This window comes from Phocoena phocoena, chromosome 16 (genome assembly GCF_963924675.1).
Source record: "Phocoena phocoena chromosome 16, mPhoPho1.1, whole genome shotgun sequence".
NCBI classification, from domain to species: domain Eukaryota; kingdom Metazoa; phylum Chordata; class Mammalia; order Artiodactyla; family Phocoenidae; genus Phocoena; species Phocoena phocoena.
Genome location: NC_089234.1, coordinates 12,773,179 through 12,796,875, shown reverse-complemented (window position 1 = coordinate 12,796,875; position 23,697 = coordinate 12,773,179). Strand labels below are relative to the sequence as shown.

Below are 23,697 nucleotides of genomic sequence, written 5' to 3'. Positions count from 1 at the left end.
TTCAAACTAATTTATCTTTGGCAAGAATACTATGCAGGAGATACTGTCTTTCCTAGAAGGAAAACATACCTTAAAGGTTTCATCTCACCTACAGGACAGGAGAGGTTCTAGTCAGAGTAGCATTAAACCTGTTCTTTTCTTTACAATTTACACTGATGTCATGGTTTCTCCAAAAAAAGATTTTCAATAAATACCTTGGTCATAAGCAGATCATTAAAACAGTCATCAAAAAGCCAGTTATGAATTGAACACTGATTTTTTTTTTTTTTTTTTTTTGTGGTACGCGGGCCTCTCACTGTTGTGGCCTCTTCTGTCGTGGAGCACAGGCTCCGGACGCGCAGGCTCAGCGGCCATGGCTCACGGGCCCAGCCGCTCTGCGGCATGTGGATCTCCCCGGACCGGGGCACGAACCCGCGTCCCCTGCATCGGCAGGCGGACTCTCAACCACTGTGCCACCAGGGAAGCCCCCTGAACACTGATTTTGATGCTAAGATTCTAGGCAAAGAAAGCAATGTGGTAAAGAAAGTCAATTCTAGAACTTCACTGTCCAACTCCTATAGAAAATTAAAAAAGAAATTCCTGGGCTGAATTCTACCAGAAATGTATCATAAGAAACATGATGGGCAGCACCTTCCACTGTGGTTCTCCAGCAGAAGCAGCATCAATCTTCATGGAGAGCCTGGGTCAGGGGGATTCTGTTCTCTAACGGGAAGGGCCCCACGTGTTCTGGATGCCAGATGTGCGAGCGGGAAAGCTGGCGGTTTTGCAAATGGAGGAGCCTGGCTCGTCTTCTTGACCAGATGGGGAACCACTCACCTCAGCAGGGCAGTGGTTTACTTGAGGCTCTGATACAGACCCCCAAATCATATAAGGGTGGCTGAAGTCTAAAATCAGGCTAAAAGTCAAATATTCCTAAATTAATCAAAAGATGTATCTTATTTAATTCTGAAAATGGCACAAGAATATGATGAAAGACTAAAACAAACCAAAAGGGATTTATGAGAAACTAATTTGTCTCCTGTGCAAACGCAGTGTATTCTTCAGAAATAACCACCATCTCAATATTCTTCCAGCAATGTTCCTACAAATGCATACATACCCATACGTATTTTAAAATGCAAATTACTAGAGCACTCTATCTGTATTTTTCTGTTGCCTTTTTCTACCCCCTTAACATAATTGGGTATTTTGGCATACCAGCTTATGCATGGATCTTGTGATTTTTACTTGCTGCATACTATTCCATTAGACAACATAAAGTGTTTGATTAGCGGCCAATTTCTAGTATTTTGTTACTAACAACAGTGTTGCAGTCAACATCCTGACAAATACATGTTTGTATACATTTTCCAGAATATTTGTAAGATAAATTCCTGGAATAAAATTGCTGGATCAAAAGGGATGCACATTTAAGATATTCATAGAGATTATAAAATTGCCCTCCAAAGAGCTTGCTTCAAGTTACACCCCAAATGACCTAGTATCCGTGTCCCCTTTTCCTGGCAAGCCTGTGCTTTAACACAGCTGAGCAACCTGATAGGTAAAACATGGCACCTTCTTCGTCTATTCTAATTTGCAGATGTTCACAAGGCTATTTGGATTTTTCTTCTGTCTGCCTTCTGAGTATTTTCCTCGTGGTCTTTTTCTTACGGGTATATGAGGGCTTTTTATATTATAGAGAAATCAGACTTTGTCTGTCATTTGTGCTGCTATCTATTCCCCTTTTTGCCATTTGCCTTTTGATTTTGTTTACTGGATTTTTTGGTGGCGTTCAAATGTTTTAAAAGTTGTCTGTGGTCAAATATATCTATCTTTTCCTTTATAGCTTTAGGTTTTGTGACTTGAATAGAGAGGTCTTCTCTGCTGTAAACCAAACAAAACAGAACAAAACTCCCACATTGTTTTGATACATCTCATATTTTACGTTTAAAATTTTAATCCACATAGAATTAATTTCGGTATAAAGAATGAGGTGTGGATTTGAACTTGTATATTTTTCCAAATGGAATTCAGCTGCCTTAAGTCTCTTTATTGACTGACCCACCTCTTTCCCATTGCTTTGATGTTTGTTTTTCATCTTTTGAAGGTAATTACTCTCAACTAAAAAGCTAAATCAGATTCATTAGATCCTGGGTATGAAAAATTTTCAGTTAGTTTATTTGATTTAGAAGCTACTGGCAAAAAACATCCTTTTAAATACAATTCTAAATCCATTCAGCAGTTGGTACTTATTTTTCTCCAAACCAAAAACTCCCGTGTCATAAATGCTGATGAAGGTTTCTTAAATACAATTTACTTTCATTTCTCAATGATACGGCTGCAACCCAAGTGGTGAATGAAAATGAGTTCTCTGCAACTCAGAAAAGGATAACATAGACCATCTGCATCATTACCTTTAATTATCCAAGAAGTGTCCCTATACTGGAGATAATCCCGTGGTTTTTTTGTTTGTTCCAATCTTGCTTGGAACACCTCTCAGGTTTCAACTACATTTAAAAAAAAATTAAACGCATGGGTTAACAAAGAGAGTCATGGAAAAACTGCATATGAGCTCATCATTAGTTCTTCATGCTACCAGATGCACCTACCATTACCTCATTGTCTAGGATCAGTATTTGTCAGATGACATGAAGTTCTATCCTCCCAAGAAAGCAACACTCAAGTGCAGTCAGTTGGTGCTGCTATGATTAACTTGAGAGTACTTAACTGGTTACTTCAACTTGAATAGGCCTTAAAAAATTCAAAAACGCTCCTTAAAAAATGGGGGCGGGGCATGGACTTCATGAGCCCTTGGTAGACATCACTAATGGATCTGGGCCCTATTTCCGTTTGTCCATCTTGCTCAACTCTATCATTAGCATTTAGAACAGTGCTTTGCACATAGCAGGTATTCAGTTTGTTGAGTTGAAGGATGGAATGAAGGACGGATCAATGGGTGGCTGGGAGAGCCCAGATGAGGCTTCACCAACTTCCTTGACACAGCAGCTGTTGATTGAGCAATTAAACACTCAAGATGAAATCTATTTACCGCACTGCACTGAGGTTTTATTCTGGACTCATCTTCCCTAACTGTTCAACGAAAGACATGTATATTAAAGGAAGCACTTCAGTTAGAAAAGCCTATCTTGCCCGGTGTTCTTATTGAAATGATTTATTTATTTTTGTATCATGATATAATTAAGAAAACTGTTTTTATATCTAAAGTTTCCATGAGACTCCTAAACAAAAGTGGATCAATGTACTCCCTGTTTTCAATTAGGGACCACTCAAGGTTTCTTTCTCATTAATTACAAGTATAAGCCAAATTAGAATGAGAACTCCTCCCTTCATCAAGGACAATGGAAAGTGTTTTTATACTAGCCATGGTTGCAGTATTTTAAAGTACAGATAATTAAAATCTCAGCATGCTGCCAACCGAATCACATACAACGAAAAAGTACAAACTTCTTACACCATATTTCAAAGCACCAGCCACTGAAGTCCTCCTTCCCCTCCCTCCTCTAACAGGCGTTTACTGAGGACCTGGAATGTGACACGTGAACTCTAAATGGGAGGGCAGCAAAGGTGACCAGCTATCTGGTTCTGTTGGGCTTGCATACAAATGAGCAGGGCGTGTAGACAAGTGAACAAACATGAAGAGTTGCAGGTGACCAGCCCCCACTAAAGTAAAGGAAGGAGTGAAGTTGACTAAGCATGCTTCTTAAACTCTGGTAGACGGCCTAAAATTTAAGACGAACATTTACTTCTGCCTGTTCCCAGTTTATACTGGCAAGGTTTTGGTGGCAATCATGTCTCCTCTAGATCCAACTTCCACTGCCTGTTAAAAACCTTTATTTTTATTCATTTCAAAGGGGCTGGCTCCCTTAGAAGAAAACATCACTGTTGATAACAGATGTTCGTAACAGTAATATGGATTTTAATAAAAAATAATCTGATCACTCATTCAACAAATGTGACTGAGTACCAACTAAATACGTGGCGGGAACTAAATCTTGTCCCACATATATACCATTCCGGCCCATTCTTAGAGGCACGCGGCATCATGACAGGTGTCTAGGCTACAAGCTCATCGGGTGGTGTGACCCTTAGGTGACAACAAGCCTCCTGGGAGTGAGCGAGGCTCCTTGGAATCACTCCCAACTAACAGGTGGGTGGACTAAGAATCCAGATGTCTACATGCGGCTGAGTGACTTAGGAAACCTTTCCGTCTTTCACAAGGTCCCTTGCTCTGGGGAGACCCCCAGGGCGCCAACCTGCCCCCATCCTCCACCAGTTCAAAGGAAAGAAAGAAATAGCTTCAACCTCCAACAGCATTGAAGTACCATCCAAGGCCTAGGATTTCACTGCACCCAGCTCAGTGTTTCCAAGACTACCAAATTCAACCCGATGCTCCCCCCAAATCCGTCCTCCAGGGGTGACCCCAAGACACCCAGGTTGTCCTAATCCCAGCCTCCCTCTTGGGCCTGCTTCACAAAACAGCCTGCTCCTCCTGGTTCCCATGCAGCTGCCGCCATTACTCTGCAGGAACTTCTCACACTTAACGAGGGATGCTCAGAGGACAATTCTAAGTAGTACTGATGCCAATATTTTTATTTAAGATCTATTCACTTAAAGGCAAAGTGGCATCTTAAGGCCACTCAGCAGAGCAATTTTCCCAGAATAAGAGCTTCAGTTTTGGAAAGACTTCCTGCTAGATTTCAGACATTTTTTTTTTTTTAATTAAAATGCAAGGATTGTCTTCACAAACTCTTCCTATTATTATTTCATGTGTTTTCTGCTTTATTTGATGTACATATCTTCACAGTGTGCATATTATTCAAGTATCCCTAACAGATGGTCTCAAGTGTTACACATCATATAGCATTAAGTGAATAGCTTGGTAAAAAAATAAGTCAAGGATTAAAATATTTTATAGCTTATAAATCATGAAAGATGTTCAGTCAGTAACAGTATATTAATAAAATATCTTTAAATGTAAACATAAAAACACTAAATACTGCTATTGGATCAGTCAACTGTTTATGACAAATGACTTATTTCTTAAAAGTGCTTGTCCTATATGGTTTCAGATTATAACCTAAATTAATCTGAGGTTGGCAACTAGTTTTCCTGTGAGCCTGGCCCACTGCCGCCTTCCCTACCCAATTCCCCAGGCTTCTCCTGCCATTTCCACCTCATTAATGCCTCCTTCATAACTAGGAAAGGAAATGAAATTCATAAGCCAATGTTGTTACTCTTTGTCTAACTTTAGCAAAATTTTGTTGAAAGAGGCTGAAAGCACAAGTTCAAGTTGAGGATTCAGAATCAGCTGTGATTTTAATGACCTGTGCTCTCTAGATCCCTTTCTGCCAGAGGCTAATCTAATGTTTGGCACTGAAGTTTCCACTGAGGGTTTGAGAGTGATGATTGAAACAAACAAGACAAAAAAACCCAACAACTTTTGCCAGTGTTCAGACGTCTCTGAATCCATGTTACACTGTTCATGTTCTAGCCATTTTTCCACCGAGGAATAAAAACCAATAAAATACTCTGCTATTGGATGTTCCTCTCTCATACCACCCTATTAAATTACGTTATTTTTAACCTAATGCATGGTCTTTTCCTAATCATCCAGTGTTTCTAGTATCTGATGCAAGACCTAACAAGACTCTTACACTTCATTCTAGATTTCCCTAGACACGAGAACTCGACTCAGTTTTGATTGTGAAAATAATGTAAGCTTTTTATGAACTATTTGACAAAATGATTGTAACTAGCAAAGTTACAAAGTGCCTGTTAGACAGAACCTCTCACTTCAAGTCCAAGTTGGCTTCACTTGTTATATTAAGGTTCATTGCCCAATTTCACACATACATTCAAAAATTTTATTCTACCGCATTCCATATGTGGCTCCATTTTCTGTTTCCTTTCTACACTACTATCTTTTACCTCAGTTTTCAAGGCCTCTGTGAGGCTGAGAAAGATGCCCTCCTTAATCAAGCTTGGCCGCCACATCAGAACAAAGGAAGACATTATGGCAGTTCCGCATTAAGGCCCATGTGCATTTTTGCCTTCCCCATCACAACAGCAAATCTTACTGCACAAACATCAAAGAATCAACGGTATTAACTATGTATCTACTCTGCATAACGCATTATGCATTATCTTACAAGCATTCTATCTGTATTAAGTTTCATCAGACTTAAGTTTCTTTAAAACACAAAATATTCATTTTATCAAAAAACTAAAAGAACAGGTTCATAAATAAATTCAGGACTGGCAAGGAAAATTACATTAAGTTAAAAAAAAATCTCTGAAGTATATTAAACTAAGAAAAAAGGGGTGGGGGTGGGGGTGGGTCTCTATCTCAATGGTAGTCAGATTTGAATGTGCATTTGAAACACCTGCAGGGTTGGTCAATAGAGCTTTCTGGGTCCAACCCCCAGAGTTTCTAATGCAAGTAGGTCTGGAGTCGGGCCTGAGAGTTTGCATTCATTCTCCCAAGGCAGGTGATACTGCCAATGCTGCTCTGGGGACAACACTTTGACAACCAGTGATCTAACCATCCAGCTTTCCTGATCTGGCTGGCGTCCAAAAGTACAGTGGAATTTTAAATAGTGGATGTACAAAATCAAAGAAACTACAGAATCAATGACCATTATATTTCAATTGAAATATGTATTTTATACCCTAAAAAACACACACACACACAACAACACATTGACTTTATAGATGACTGGAAGTTGTCACATACCATACGTGATGTGACCTTAACACAGGACAGTGCTAAACTGATCTCTGGGACACTAATAGTTTTTATACAGTTTTTTACCAAAAGGCAAGACCGTCATAAATAAGATACTGAAAAATCATAATTACCACAAAAAGGTATGTATCAGATACTAGATAACGTTCTAAAAGGCTCTAAACACCAGAGCGGTGGCCCTTGTACTGTAACTCAGATTCACTGTGCTGTTCTCCCTCTGCAAAGCATCTGCGCTGCCAGGCTCAGGGGCAGGCGTACCTGAGAAAGGCTTTTTCTTTACTGCCGTAAGAACATTTCGAATGAGCTCTACCCCCGTAACAGATTTTTACATGCACAATACAGTGTCATTAACTGTAGGCACCATGTCGCACAGCAGACGTCCAGAACTTATGCATCCTACAAACTGAAACTCTAGAGTCACTGAAGAGTTACTCCCTATCCTCTCCCCGCTCCCTCCCAGGAGTCCTGAGCTGTAATTCCGTCTTACACATCACACACGCCCCGCACGCCCCTTGGCCAAGTCAGGTTTTGATTAAACACAAGATCATCTGGGGGGGAAGTAAACAACTACACTCTGCACTGTCCTGATGATGATGATGACAACGAAGACGGTACATCAGAAACACGGACTAAGGAAAAGACTGTGCACTAGTGGCCTGCGGTTTTGTGGGTTGTTTGTTTGTTTGTTTGTTTGAAGAATCAGTTGCTAACACGTGGACATCACATTTCACATAAAATCTATATTTTCAGTCTCTGAGGTGATCAGGTTTAGCAACCCTGGCCTCGCTTTCATTTCCATCTGGCCTTTCTGAGAGAGGCACAGCATTAGAACAAACCTATGTGGAAAACAGCCACTTTAACAGAATAATAACTCTCTACCCTCAAATTACCTCAAATATCTTTGTCTCAGCAGACTAAGAAAAAATAAACGTGTGTGCTGCAGATAGGCAGAAAGGGGAACAATCCAGAGAAATACCAGGGGAAGTAAAAAGATACAATAAATGGGTCTCTAAAATTGAGGGCAATTAAGGACCAGGAAGGTATTCCGGCCTGCAGAGAACTCCCTTGTTCCAAGAGTGGATTACTTCCCTTCAGGACCACTATGTGTGGATCACGTCTCATAATCTATAGAATACAACTGCTCAACACTCTGCCACACCCACACCCACACCATCGTCCCAGGCCCTTAGGTTCCTGCTTCCCTCAGACAGCATCTGGGATGGACAGGCATATACCTGGACTGCAGGCTGAGAGGGCTGGAAGTGGGCATGAATTAGTGGTCTCTGCCATGAGCTGGACGCTAAAAACTAGTGAGAAATGCCGTGGCTTTGCCAACTCTACTCTACTCGAGTTCCACAAATAGCTGTTTTGTTAGCTGTCTTCAATTTCCTCTGAAAGCTTGTACAGTCCTTACCGTAGAGGGCTGTTGTGAAGAATAAAGGAAATAACGCATAAAAAGAAAGCACTCAGCATAGGTCTTAGCCTCCGTATAAATACGCAGATGTAATTTGCTACCAAACAGTAAGTTCTGTCCCTGTGAGGGGATATCTTATACACAAAGGGCTGCTAAACAGTGTCCACGCTAAACCTTACTTTTCAAAACTGTTTTCATAGTGAAGTGAGTCTGTAGGTCTTACAGAATACCTGCTGCCATACATCAAATAATAAGAGGCATCCTACTGTACTTTTAAAAGACAAGGAGGGCTCATGTACAAATGAATACTCATGCTGTTTTATCTGCGGTAAGAAATTATGACAACCAAAATAAGATTAAACATTTTAATCAACTATAATAAACCAATCATCATATATAAAAACTCTGATTCATGCATCAGATTACATAAATTATACAACTGTCATGTTACATAATGCTTACATACATTGGAGTTTGTACCTGCAAAAATGTATACAAGTTACTAGAGCATTTTACTAAGTGTAATACTCTTCAGTTATAAATAATGCTTGTATCTTTCAAATACCTGCTAAATATATACATTTCTAGATCTGCAGCATTTTTTTTTTTGTACCTCAAAATCAAACCACCCCTAAGATCGAAGATTGACAGGTCCAAATGTATCGTTTGTTACAGACTTCAATTCCACTGTAAGAGTGTATTTTTTGACATGGAAAGTAAATGAAATAAAATGTCAACTCCAATTTAATGCTTGAAGAGCTTCTACACTTCTTATTAAGTACACCAGAAAACCCTTCTTATGCAGATTAATTAGTTAAGATGCTACCTATTGCATATTAAATACCTGCAATGATTGCATCTGGATTATTAAACTTATAAATCTGTGAACGCGGGGGCTTTCAGTGTGTGCTGACAGACCCTTCCATGTACAATCATGAATCAGCAGCACTGCGATCCTTTCCCTTTTACTTCAAAGAGATCGAGGGAATAAGCATGCTTCGTATTTCATTTACACACACACGTGACACCAACCATACCTATAAGACATCAGAAAGCTTCACCTTGTTTTACAAATCCAAGGTAGGCTGCTTTTTCTAAAAACCTAAGAGGAAAAAAAGTTCTAGCGTAACAATTTCTAGATATATTAAAGACAGCAATTCTTTTTTTTTTTTTTTTTTTTTTTGAGATTCTCCTTGCTAAAGAATAAGCACCCTTATGGGGGTGGTAGGCAGTGGGGTGTGAGGGCGGAGGAGTTGGTGAAGGATGTGAGGAAAGCAAGTCTGTCACTAGCGAGCTGAGTTTTACTTAGGTTTCCATTCATGAAACCCTTTTAAACACAGGCAACATTTTCACAGCTGGAAAATTACAACGAAATCTTCACTTACTGCTAAAAGCAATAGATGTAGTTATGTATAATCTATGGATAACACTACATTCATGGGAGGATGGCAAAACTAGGCTCAATGCAGAATACAGCAGCAAAAAGCAATACTTAAATATTTTTCATGAATGGGTGACACATCATTTTATATACAATTCTAAGATTTATTCCCTGGTATTTAATAAATGAACTTGAAGCCTAAGTGGTAGGACAGTTATGTTCAATACTTTGAAGCTGAATTTTAGAACTGGGAGGGGAGCCGGTTGTAAAACTATACTGTTTAAAAAATATTAGCAGAAATATTTTTAATTATGTAACAGAAGTATGTTAAGCTTAAAACAGGTTTGAGACTATTATAAACTCTGCAATTTAAAAAAATCCTCTTATTGGTGGAAATATTTTTGAACACGCCTTTTTTAAGCATAAAAGCAAAAGTAAACTCTGTCTATAAGTCTATTGTGCTGCGCGTTATTTAATGAGTACGTATGCTTTATTTCCTTGTCTAAGTTACTAACAAAATATACCATTAGAATACTTAAAAGTTATAGTTTGCAAAAATAAACTAATGTGATCTTTTGGCCTTTTTTTCTACAACGCTAAAAATTAAAACTACTCTATTTGCACTTCTGCCCACAAACACAGGAAACACTGTTACGTTTACTTAGGAACTCATTTTTACTTTTTGTTTTTAGTTCCTTATATTGACCGATTATGAATATATATATATATATAGTCAGTTTGATTCCAGGTCACGAGTGAAAGAAAGTTCATAAACGTCGGAACAGAACATTTCGGGCAGTGATAAATGCAGATTCAGTTTTCAATACAATTCTTGTCTCAGAATTAAAGATAAAAATATTGGCGCACTTATAACCAAATCATTAACGTATGGACAAGTCTAATCCTTAACAGTTTTTATACAGGCAAAGAATCCTCCTTAAAAATGAATTTCCTCATAAAAAGAATGGCAGTCCCTTAACCATACTTTTTCATGAGCTCTATTTACATAAAACATATCCCCAGTACAACACTAGCATCATGGTTCATTCTATAAAGAGTAAATTTGGCCAAAGCATATTAAAATATCTGCAGATAATGTCATAATACTGCAAACACATGGATTTTAGTACTTTTAAAAGTGTAAGAAGAGCCTCAGTTATACTAACAGAAAAAATACTAAGAATTGTGCAACATTTAATAAATGTTAACTAAAAATGGCACCAAGTTAAAAAGAACTACCAAGACCTCAAATGGGAAAATAAAATTCTATACCAGATTGTGAGGTTTATTACAGAAATTTAGAAGTGGAGGAAAAAGTCAGTGAAAGCTATTTCTCCTTGTCTCCTATTAAAAATTATTTGTACTTCAGAAAATTTTTCAGAATTTCAAAATTTATGCTCTCATAGAAAAACTGAAGAAACTCAGAAAAATACAAATAATAAGGGATTTTAACTTGTGAATATAAGCTTGGCCAAGTATTATCTGATTCAAAATATTAAACTGAGCACAACTGTTATATGCGCTTTGTATTTAACTCTCAATGAAGTCTTAGCAGAGATAAATATTAGACAGAAATGCATTTGGTAAAAGACTGGGGAATATATGTCTCCATATACAGGTGAATTTTTCATCTTAAATTTCCTTTAGAAGACACAGATTCAGTATTTCATAGTATGTATTTCAGACTTTTAAAGTTAAAAAATCAGCAGATGATTAGTAATATTTTTATATCATTTTCACTTTAAAGACTAATTCTGTACAAATATATAAAGACAATTCATGATAGTAGTCAACATTTTTGGTGAGCAGACTTAAAAACAAAGCTGACACAATTTTGTAATACTGATTTATTCTTACAGGGTGGCTGTAGAATAGTGTAAAATGTCGTGCTAGTAAAGATCTATTCTAAAAACTCAGCCCTCCTTAGTAACTCTTATTTTGGTTCAGAAACCAAATGCAACCATCTGTTCCATTATTTATGTAACTTGAAACCGAGCCTAATTCCTCATTCCTAGAATTTGTTCATTGCTTTGGGTTATCAGGCATCAGAATGATCACCTACTTCCCCCCCACCCTCCAAATTATCTTCAGATATAACTTCCTAATATTTTCTTTGCTAGTATTGAATATTTTAAAGACAATCAGAATCTCAACAAATCACACTTGCTTATCTTCTGCTTATAGCTCAAACAAAACTCAAATATTAAGATAAAAAATTAATTCAAGAAATTCATGCTGTTGCAAGGTTAATGAAGTTTCCTAAAATACATCGTTCTTTAAAAAGGGGCTTTAGATCATTACTTTTGGAAAAAGAGAAAAGATTTGATGCTGGAATAATATATAGTAGCAGCTTATTTTGAAACCAAGGTTCACATAGTCAAGAGTGATTTGAAGCAGCTTCTGTGTAACAAACCATTATAGTAGCAATGACGATTTGTTTTGCATTGACAGAGTACACATATATTTTGAAATTAAGAAATCCTAATTGGTATCCTAATTTTAGAGGCAACCAGTTGTCTTTATATGTTCTAAAAACACATGTATATATGAGGTATATGCATGTATTTTATATACAAAGATACATGAACAGATTATTCATGTATATATATGTATATAAAATATGAACTTTTTTCTTAGTAGTGTTTATAATGAGCAGTATTCCTGCAGCTAAATCTGTACAAATTGATTTCTGAGAAACCAACCACAGTATCAATTCTGCTTGATGAGAAATCTGTTCCTGAGGAATAAGTCACGTACTTCCGAAGATACTCCTAGGCCTATGGCAGATTAGTGGGCCGGCACCAGCACCTAAGTGAATCCTAAGGAACTGCTTGTTCATGAGAATCTGGCCCATCTTCACTTTAAAGGTTTAAATTATTTAGCTCACTTCAAAGGTCACTCTTGATAGTCCCTCCTAATATTTACAGGTGAAACAGTTCTTCACAATGAAGGAGAGTATGGAATGAAACCTGATAGTGTGGTCTCTCTCAGTAACGAGCTTTTCTGCTATTTTTTTCTCTCTCTTTCTTCCTTTCTTTTCTCCCCAATTATAAATGCAGTACCATTGGCTTATGAACTAGTGGAGAACTTGCCAGCTTTCCTGGATGGTTCGTACGGCACTCTGAGAATACTGGGCGTCTCCTCCATCACCCTTACAAGGAGGTTGTCGATGTAGTCCTCCAGCTCCCGGATGTGGGAGTCTTTCCTCCTAAGGAGCTCTTTGTGTTTTACCAGCTCCTGCAGTACCTCCTCGTAGGTGAGACTACGATAGCCTGCAGTGGCATCAAAAGGGTTGCTGTCCTAGAGTAGGATAAAGACGGTCACTTTAATAGACAGCACATCAGGGGCAAATTATGAGTTATTCTGAAGTTCAACTGTTTCAAACCCTCATCAAACTCTTCTCTATCCTTGGCTAGAACCAGTGTGACAGTTCACAGAATGGCTAGCCAGTTCTGAGGAAAGGACTAAAGCAGATACACCAAAGCCTTGATTACAACCCTAAATTCTTAAATATAAGAAACTGACCACGTAATTTAAGATTAAGTTAAGAGATTAAATGCTCAATAATAAACATAATTAAAATAGACAAAATCAAAAGATCTGTAAGAATTAACTTTAGGAAATATAAGAAGCTATTGAAAACTACATATTTGGATATTAGTTTAGTCCTCGTGGAACTGCTTCCACTGAACTGTAGTTTAATGTTATGCCTTTGCCTTTTTATTGAAGATGGTTACAAGAAACAGCAATATCAACTCTGCTTCTCCAGTTTGCTATGAAATGTTGATGGCATTCAGAACTAAATCCATGAGCATCCTTTATAAGAAACTCCATGGGAGTAACTACTGTTTTAACTTACAGGCAAATAGAACCTTTTCTCCTCTGAGTAACTAGTCTATTTTCTCCTCCTAGTACTAATACCTATACAATTTATTTTATTTCCCTTTTCGCCTTGGTTGTCAGGAAACTCAAGAGTTCAACTACAGTCATGCTAACGCTTAAGATTAGTATATCTGCATTCTCTCCCATTTCACTTACTTTATTTTGTTTAACCTCATTCTATTGGTGAAAATTCTCTTAACACAAAGGTACAAACATAAACCCAAAAAAAGGCATTGATTCAATTCATTTTTATTACAAATATCCTAATATTAAAAGAAAAATATTTCTCAGAAATTTAATCAAAAAGGCACTGTAACATCATCTATTTAAAGTGCATAATATTTAGATGTTTCATTATGTAAAATATAATGCCAAAATATAAAGTAGCAATCTTTATGCCTTCTTATACATAGTTCTATCACTACATTCAACAACTTAAAATGGTTTTCATCACTTTCTTTCCAAACATTTCCATTTGGCTTTAAAGAAAATAAACTAAAATACTGAGGAAATTGGCCTTGCTCTTAAGGACTAATAGTATCTAATCTATTCAGTGGAGGATGGAGAACGAGGACTGGTGAACGTAGAAAGGTCTTTTTTTTTCCTTTTTTGTCATAAGAATTAAATTTGTCTGTATTCAATTTCAGGATCTATTTTAATTTGCTCTGCATCCAGGAGTTTTCATCAGTAAAGCCAAAGTGTAACTTTTTATCTCCTCCTCACCAGGCCCCATGACTGCTGCACCAGAGAAACAAGCTAGAGCACAGATACCAATTTGAGGCTTGTGTTACCCAAGCACACTCCCTTCTCTAGGATAAAGGCAAAATAATATTCCTGGCTGAAAACTTCTCCAATCCATAGAATCTCTCAGGTTTTGCAGAGAAAATATAGCTTGCACTAGGCCTTCAAAGATTTTGCCAGGCAGAAATGCGTAATGGGCATCTCAAGCAGTGGCTCTGCTTGTTCAAAGGAGGAAGCAAGGTTCAAGGCACAGAGGCTAATAAAGGTGATCAGCGGAGCACGGCTGGGAAATAAGGTTCAGGACAGGGCACAGAGAGAGAGGCTGAAACAGTGGGTTCCAAACAGACCATCAAGGATGTCTGATGCTATCACACTTAGTGTTATGGGAAATAGAAAGCCCATTGAAGGTTTCTAAACAGAGGAAAGATGTTAAAGCTAAGTTTTAGGAAAATGGCAGCAGTGGGTAAGATCATTTAGAGGGACCGCGATTAGTTACAAAGCTATTTAAATAGTAAAGACAAAAGTTAGGAGGAGCCTCTACTAGATTAACAGAATAGAGAGGATGCTAAAAGGAAGTTTAAAAATTACTCATTTTACCATTAGAAACTGGGTATAGATACAACTTTATGAATTAGATTACCTTTGTCCCCCAAAACATTCCAGAATATTGTTTTACGACAACTAAAGGACAATTCTGGAGATACGTGTTGGTTTACTTTTTATTCTCTTCTCTTTCAGATCAATTAACTTTTTGTTAGAATAAGTATACACACATATTTACTAGTTTAATTGGTCATAAGTCGTCTAGAGATACAAAACTTAGATTTTCCTAAACACATTCCTATTGACATTTATTATACGCAGCAGGTTTCTGTAGAAAAGATAAGACATACCATAGAGCTAAGTATAAACATTAATTAAAAATAAGCTAAAGTTTCTTACTTTAACCTAAGTAATTCTGCACAAATTTGAGACTGAAACCCACCTAAGTCTCACTTTCCTTCTCTGATAAATGAGATGTTCTCTAAGGTCCCTTTCAACTCTAACATTTCCTGGTCTGCAAAGAGGTCTTTCAGAACTGCATTCTAAAAAAGTGATTATGTCCAACTAATGTGATTTAATTTTTCTAATACAATATTTACTGAAAAATAGCAGTTCTTGTGAGAACTGCAGGGATTAATGAAATTAAACTAAATGGGATTCATTACCAATTGATTGTTTTACCTTTTTTCTTAATTTAACATAATAATAGCATCAGACAGGGCCTCTCTTAATCAAATTATACATATATGAACTGATTTCTCCACACTAATTAAGAGATAATATGCAGTTAGAAAATCATTTATACTGTTACATTTAACACTATACCAGTGCTACCAGAGAATGTAGTTAAAATAATTTTTTAACATTTCTCTACAGACAATGAGGATGAAAGACATGTCAAAAAATTCTTATTTTGACATAAGGAGTTTAAATTAATGCCATGATACAAATCAATCTAAAATTTAATCTCTCAAAATAATCAAATATTATCCCACAATATTGTTCAGCACTTAAGATATAAGCCATAATCTAGAATATACAAATCCATTATTTGGCTTATTTTTCCCCCTTACAACCATCTAATACTTATGGATAAACAGATTTCTTGGAAATACAGTTCTGACCTTTTCAATAAATTTTCCATTTATCCTTTTATGTGAAAAATTTACCCCAAATTTCTGCATCAAGTTTTTATGCAAGAAAACATCTTAGAAACACATGTACTATAAACTGTATTCTGGAAAAGAATATAAAATAATTAAAAACAGTTTTATGCTTAGTTCCACATTTTATCCCATATTTGAAAATCATGTAAACCTTCTAATTTTAGGCATAAGATTCTTAAATTGACTAATATACTCAATAAATACATCTATCCTTCTGTTTGTTGATATAATTCCAAATAAAATAAAGATTAATATTAACTAAATACAGTAGGAAATTAAAATATTTTCTGGTTACAAAGATTATTTTGCTTAAAGAGGAAAACTCTCAGGCAAATGTAAAAATGAATTATTTTTTCAAAAGATACTTTTAATACTATTCTTAGAAAAACTGAAATTGAGAAATCTCCAAACTGGTAAAGACTCAAATAACCTAACATGGGACTCCTAAGTACTCAACAGTTTTTCCTCTAGCACTCCATATAGATGGCACATATGTTTTTAAGATGTCTTCTTATATTGAAATTTAATGTAAATTTTTCTTCTCTCTTCCCGTTTCATAACCAATCCTTTTTCATTCCTACCCAAACTCTGTTAAAAATTTCCATATGCAGATATAAGAAAATAAGAGTTGGGTGAGTGAACAGAATTATTACATTAAGTTGTCTAACTGGAATTTTAAATAACAGTTGTGCAAAATACTTTGAGAATTACTAGTGATCTATTTTTACTTTACTCACAGTCTAGCCTTTTAAACTAGGAAATGTATATTTTTTACAATATTTAAATTTCAACAAAAGCAAATTATCAAGACTCAAAATAACTGAAGATTTAAAGAAAGGTTGTCCTGGTAACCAAATATTGGTGGGGTACTAACTGACATCCAAGGCAACTAGAGGAGAGAGAGAGAGATAAGATGAAGGCTTGGCATTCTCTGATCATCTCATTATTGTTCTAATGAGGAACTTTGCTCTGGGAATATCATCTCAGCTACTTTCACATCTTTTGTGCTACTCCCTTCATCTCCCTTTCAGTTCTTAATTAGGCCTTAAAGAGCTCACACTGCCCTTTCAACTGGCTACTGCTCCTGTTTAAACACTGCTTTCACAGACAGGTGTTGGCACTAGCATATAAGACATACAAACTTAATTACAAAATACTATGTCCAGAAGGGGAAAAAAATATAACTTGGTGGACAGCTATTATTAAAGAACTTAAGGTAAATTACTTCAAACATCTCATAATCTTCAACATAAAACTTGTTCAAATACTTTTTTTCAATAACGATCAGTATGAGGATGAGCTTTCTCCTCTTAATTGTATCTTGCAGTAAATTAACAACACCTAGTAATCCTTTAACTGTCATTTAGAATAGTTAGTATTCCAGAGAAAAATAATCACACATCAAGGATTCTTTTATCACCTTTAAATCCCTGAACTAAAACAATTTTCACATTTTATTTCTTTAAAGAATTCTAAGGATGCTTTTACAGCAATAAATTACAAGATTTGGAAAAGTACATTTACAAGCACATAGAAATTGTAATTAAGGTTACTTAATAAACAATAGCTGCACATTAAATCGATTTTTTGATGTCGCATTTTGTTTGAGATTAAGTAACCGCCTGATAGAATTCATTTTACTATCTGATCAAAGGCTGACTTCATATATTCTGACGTTTCTCGCCAGTCTGCCATAATATAAAGACTTGAGTATTTATGAAACATCAAAACGTACACATCATGTACATTAAAACAGCAAAAACACAGTACAAAGTCCTCTGCCTCTATAGTGTTTTCTACCATTTTAAAGACAAATGACTGCATTTAGAATGGTTTACACAACACCATGGTTTCTTCTCAGCCTATCACACCATAGAAGATTGTGATATGCTATTGCTTCGAAAAATTCTTATTACACATCTGGATCACACACATTAAGGACAGATGGTTCAAACAGCAACCACCAGCCTCTTGGAATAAAGGCTTTATTTCTGTTATTCAGTGAGAATTTAGTTTCCTACCAAGACATGTGCCCATATTTTTGTAAAGCAACTTATTCTCTCTAGGCTTAGTATAGTATTTAGAATAGACTGAAGATGTACTGGACCTCGGAACAGAGGTCGAAAACTGGACTTCAAATAACAATGAAATGAAGTTAAGATATCTGAATAATCCTTGCAAAATATGTGAGCTAACCTGGCTGGTCGCTACGAAGCCTGTTAATATATTTGGTTTTGTTCTGACTTGGAAGGTAAGTGTCCTAAAGGATCTTTCACACACACTCCTGGTTAAATGGGTCTCTGGCCAGGAAGCTCTTCGTGCTGTTCAGTGTTCACAAGCAGGTTTACTCTCCCCTCAACCTGATTTACAACAACAGTAACAAAATGGCAGCTTTCTCCACATGCTCTTATTTCACAGCTATAATGCTGACCTGACATACAGCTTTCATATCGATTTTTAAACAGTCTGCAAACAAAACCTGTATATTCTAAATTGGCTTCAATTATAACTATGTTTGCATACACTTCCATAGATCATACAGAAGTCACACCCTATGGTATATTAAAGATAAAGTTTGAATTTTGCTGTTTTTCTTTCTCCCTAAATCATCATACTAAGCTATAATCTGTGGATAACTGAGGGATTCAAGGAGACGGAGGCCTTTTTAGAAATATGCCCCAGACAGAAAGACAGCTTGTGGCTTGGTTTTTGGTAATTCTCTAACCCCCTCTGCAACTTACCGGGATTTTCCTGAGGTCTTCATTACTTGTCGGATTCATATGAAAACTGAGCAATAAAAGACAAACATAAATGTTAAAAGCGTATCATAGTACACGTGGGAGGAAACATAAAAACAGGACATTTTAACCAACACTGCAATAACAATTTCTAAACTCCTATATTACCTGAGTGAGTGAAATTTAATCCAGGATGTAAAAGAAAAACAATATTTACTAAACATTCTAAAGCAGCTACAATTTTAAACTTTGAAGGAAAACCCTTCAGTATTATTAGAACTGAAGAACTGTACCTCTAACGTGTACTTTCTAAACATCTTTAAATATAAGCGATTTTACCTAGTGAGATGCTTTATAAAATTAAATTCTATAATGTTATTATTCATTTTATATACACACACTCACTTACCTTAGGCCTTCTGATATAAAACTACAGAGACTTAAATAAATTTAGGTTGGGAAGGCTGTAGACTAAAAGAGTTGAAGCAATCTTTTAAAACAATTATTTCTATAGGTATTAGAAAAATTAACCTTTAAATGTTATCCTATCAAGGAGAATGAATTCGGAGCTGTGTGAACCATTTCTGTCATTAATGAATTTCTAAGTAGCTGGTCTTCAAAATTTAAATACCCAAATGGACCAAAACAAAACGGATTTCTTGCATGCACAGAGGACGAAAACATCACAGCTGAATGCTATAATCGTTTTCTTCTTTGAAACATGTCCATTAGGAAGGGGACTGGAACCAAAAAGAAGCTAAACTTCAAAGCCATCTGGTGAGTAAATATTTCATCGTTGCTATTCAAGTTTAATTTTTACCCGGCACTTAAGAGTATTAGCCATTAGAACCTCTACAAAGCATTACTGTCCTAGGAACCTTTTTATTCCAAAAAAAAAAAAAAAAAAAAAAGACTTAACCGTAAAATATATTTTTTCGTTATCTGTGCTTTATCAGCCAAATAACTGGAATCCTTTGAAGAAATTCACTTTTAAAACTTTTGACTGTATGCACAAAAAGTCTGGACACTGAAAAGTATCTATTATTACAAGTACATATCCCCAGCTGTAAATCTACAGGGCATGGAGGCATGTACAACCACCTCAAGAGAATTTCTCACATATCCAACGTTTCATTTGTTATGACTAAGATTTGTAGTACTAGCTTCCAGAACCGGTTGCTGACCTTTTCTACCCAGAACTCCTGTGGATAAATCTGGTATTTCAGTAGAGCTGGGTGACATGGTAGGGAAGATTGAAACAGGTTTTAAATACCTATGATGCACCATTTACAGGCCGACTCGGCTGACACATTTTCTCATTCCCTGTACCTCACCGTCTTTATGGTGTTCTGTATGGTCCCAGACTAGAGTCACTGTACCAGCAAAGTCTCAAAAGCCTGACAGAAAAGTGGCTTAAAAGAAAACAAATACAAACCCAGAATACATTATCACGTGGTACCCCTAGGCCTAGAATGCCAAGGGAGCAGCTGATAACATGCACAGTTCTCAGCCTCCCTGATTTTCAGTCCAAGGAGGTCAACATCAGGGACCAGTGGGACTAATCTCTCCTTGCCCCGTGATCTCACAGCATGTTGCTCTCTAATAGGTCAAGAAACGCATTCTGCTGCATCTCTCTCCATCCGACTGTGACATTCTCGAAGACAAACTGATTTACGTTCAGTGTAACGGCACACTGTACTGGTTACAGGCAGAGAAGTGCTTGAGGGCCCTGGAACCACGTGGTGTGCACTCAAATCCTGGTTCTGCCCTCTACTTACTTGCCTTTGAGTGTGTCTGGGTTCCGTCCTCTGTAAAATGGGGATGGTAACAGGATCTACCATGTAAGACTACTGGGAAGATTAAATGAGTTGACCACATGTAAAACACTTAGCACAGTGGTTAACAGACGGAACGTGCTCAGTAAATTATTCTAATAAACATTTGCACAGCACTTAGGAAGTGCCAGATGCCGTGCTAGGCACTTTACCAAGATGAACTCATTTAATCTTCATAACCCTTAAGGTGGGTATGGTCTTCACTTTCAAAAGAAGGGAATGAACCACGGAGAGCTCAGGTGGCTTGTGTGAGGTGGTCCAGTGGATGAGTGTTGGAGGTGACACGGTCCTAGCCCTGTTTTCTGCTCATAGATCTACCTAGCGAGCACAGACCGCACTGCTGAAGTCCTGAACACACACGCCGCGTGGACTAATCAGATGTTTTGAGTAAGCACACAGGAGAGATGCCCTTGTAGGGGGAGAGCACCCCTGAGAGTTAAATTCTTAGACCACCCAGAAAAAGGAAACGTTCTATCGCAGCATTAGTCAAGGAAGGTCTACTAAGTCAAGGAAAAAGTAGAACTTAAAATTACATGACGGTTAGGTTCGGCAGGCCAGAGAAAGAGGACTCTGAAGACACATGCTGTCTGGGGCTGCCCGACAGCGGTGCCACTGCAGGACACGGAGCAGACTGACTGGCACACAGGCAGCAGGATGGGAAGGAGCCCCTGAAGGGTTGTCATGCAGACGATGAGGCTCTTAGAGCTGATCCATAGAGCAACAGGCCATTTTTGACAAATTTAATCTTTCATAAATGTTATTTAGATGTTTCATATCTATCCTATCACATCTTTGAAGAATAAACAGTATTATGACTGTACAAATTTCATTATATGTCTCAGGAAGAAATTATTGAACTGAGAAATAGAAATGCTGGTATTATATTAATTGTAATAAGAGTTTTGAAGGAACAGACATTTAGGACAAAAATTTTATCAAAATCACGAACCTAACCATATGTACTATCCAACGTCTTCAGCCTATGGGGCTAAAGTGAAACTCAGTGACAACCTGCAAAGTGTCTGAGAATTCTCAAGAATGGTCACAACTGTAAGGGAAAGAGGTATGGAGCACAGTGAGCCCCAGCTCTTTGCCATTGTACCTGAGTGTAACCTAAGCTCGCCCACACTCTCCAGCAGCCCAGTGCAGCGCTCTGAGGCCAGGGCTCTGGTACTGGCCATTGTCTGGAATCTAAAGGCAGGACCCCGCCCCTGTGTTCGGCTTTATATTCACAAACTGACGTGTCAAATACATGACCAACTCAGTCATTCACAGCTGCTTTTTTTGATCTGTCCTTAAGTGGGAAAAAAAGTTAACTGAACTGGATGAATTAGCTTGGGGAAAAATGTCTCTATCGAAGTGTGGCACCAATCTGTGCTGTCCTTCTTTTCGGACTGCTTCCTCATGTCAGACAAGATCCTGAATAATGTAGTCTGCTCAACTGAGTTGTTGACAGGTTAAGGAAAATGGTGTTTTTAATCATGTATAAAAATAAACTTAGACATGCTCACACTGAAAAAGTCTACACAAATTTAAACTTCAGAATTCAAAAAAATTAATCTTTGAAAAATCAGAACTGAAAGCGTTTGGTGGCAGCAGGGGGTTCTGAAGTAACTTTGAGACTGATAAAAATATTTTTAAATTCATATTTTAAAAAATAATTTAATAAAATGCTTTACCTTAACATTCTGAAGTCTTTAGGTTTAATAAAAGTTTATTTTTTACCTTGTGATATTTCCAAATTTTAAAGAATTTTTCCTGGTAAACTCGAAATTTTAAAATTAACAGTACTCAAATGTATTTCAAGGTATCATTAGTATCTCTTCAATAACGTCACATTAATTTACTTTGAAGTTAGGATAAATACTGAGTAAGTAAATTGGTGAAACTTGAAACTGTCCTTCAATTTCTGCTATGGACTAGTCTTCCACAGATAAGCCAGAAAAGCAAAGCAACATTTATAAAGTGATAAAACTGACCACTACAGAAATCACTAAAGCATTTGTCAGTGATCAGAGTTTTCTTCTATGTCCTTCCTTTTCTCTTTTTAAAGCTCTTTTTGCTCTCTTTTGGAGCAAGAATACCTAAGAAAGGGAAGAGACTATTAACAGTGAAAAAGTCTGTCATGACCAAAAAAAAAGCCCACAGAAGAACAAAGATCTATTAAAACTGATTAACTAGCTGCCTTGTCAGTATAAGACAAGGCAAACTGTGTAAATTCCTGGCTCTAGGGTTTTAAATCTTTCAAGGAGAAGTCACGTAACAACACCTGAAGTTCTTTCCAAGGCATTTAAAAACAACTATTATTACATCTTCCATGATACCTCTTTCCAAGCCCTGTTACTGCTGGAATTATAAAGCTAAGTCCACTTTGGCCTACAACTTGACTCATGTTGTATTTAATAAGTCAATTCAAGTTATTTGCAAAACTCAGGAGGTGTCCTGCTTGTCTGGGAGGTGGGGCAAAGAGAGGAAAGCAGAGTGGAGGAGTAACGTTCTTAAACACCATTCAATTTCTTATGGTGTATAGGAAATAAGTATAACTTTATCACAGAAGAACTTCGGACATGAATTCTTTTCAAAGGAGAGTATCCTACTGATCTTCTTGTTTAGCTGGCAGAGTGAGCTCTGGAGACCTGGAGCTTCACTTTGGTGACAAATGTAGTTGAGGGGGAGGGGCGTAAACTGAGAACTATAACATAATACAAAACCTTTAATGAGTCTGAAAAGAAGAAAAGAAAAATACACCATTTACAGTGAAGCAAGGGCAGAGAGTAATGACACCGGCCTAGCAACGACTGGTATTACTGGACTTTAACCATGAGCTCAGAGACAGCTGGTTTCAAGCAGGCCAACACAATTTCCTGAGGATTCTTCCAGTCAGAATGACTACGAAAAGTGCAAGACTTAGACAATCTTAAAGAGACAGAACGAAGGCTGAAAAGCAACAGGTATTGAATTGTTTCCTGTTTGCCTCTCCTGCTCCATTCTGCCCCTCCCTGCACCCCAGAAGGCTGATCTCTGGAAAGGGTATCGCCTGGGTCCCCTTGCCCATTGGCTTCCAGTTGTGCTCTGCCACTGGGAGGCACCTACGAGAGACTGGAGGACAGAAAGAAGGGGAGACAGGGTATTTATTCCAGCCCCATCCTACCAACCTCTTCAGTCCCCCTGCTGCACTGCAGCTTTACCAGTAGCTTCTGTACAGACAGCCACAGCTGTTCGTTCACACCTAAGCATGGCAGTCCCTTCCAG

General features: G+C 37.2%; 1 protein-coding gene across 1 annotated transcript in view; it reads right to left on the bottom strand.

Moving 5' to 3' along the window:
• Positions 1 to 11,842: 11,842 nt before the first annotated feature.
• The window catches only part of RAB11FIP2 (RAB11 family interacting protein 2), a 37,680-nt gene continuing 25,825 nt past the window's right edge, over positions 11,843 to 23,697 (bottom strand). The window contains exons 4-5 of the mRNA XM_065894502.1: positions 18,614 to 18,659; positions 11,843 to 12,840 (exon numbers count right to left, since the gene is read on the bottom strand). Coding sequence (XP_065750574.1) covers positions 12,610 to 12,840; positions 18,614 to 18,659 — 277 coding nt within the window. The 3' untranslated portion in view covers positions 11,843 to 12,609. The remainder of the gene's footprint in view (positions 12,841 to 18,613; positions 18,660 to 23,697) is intronic.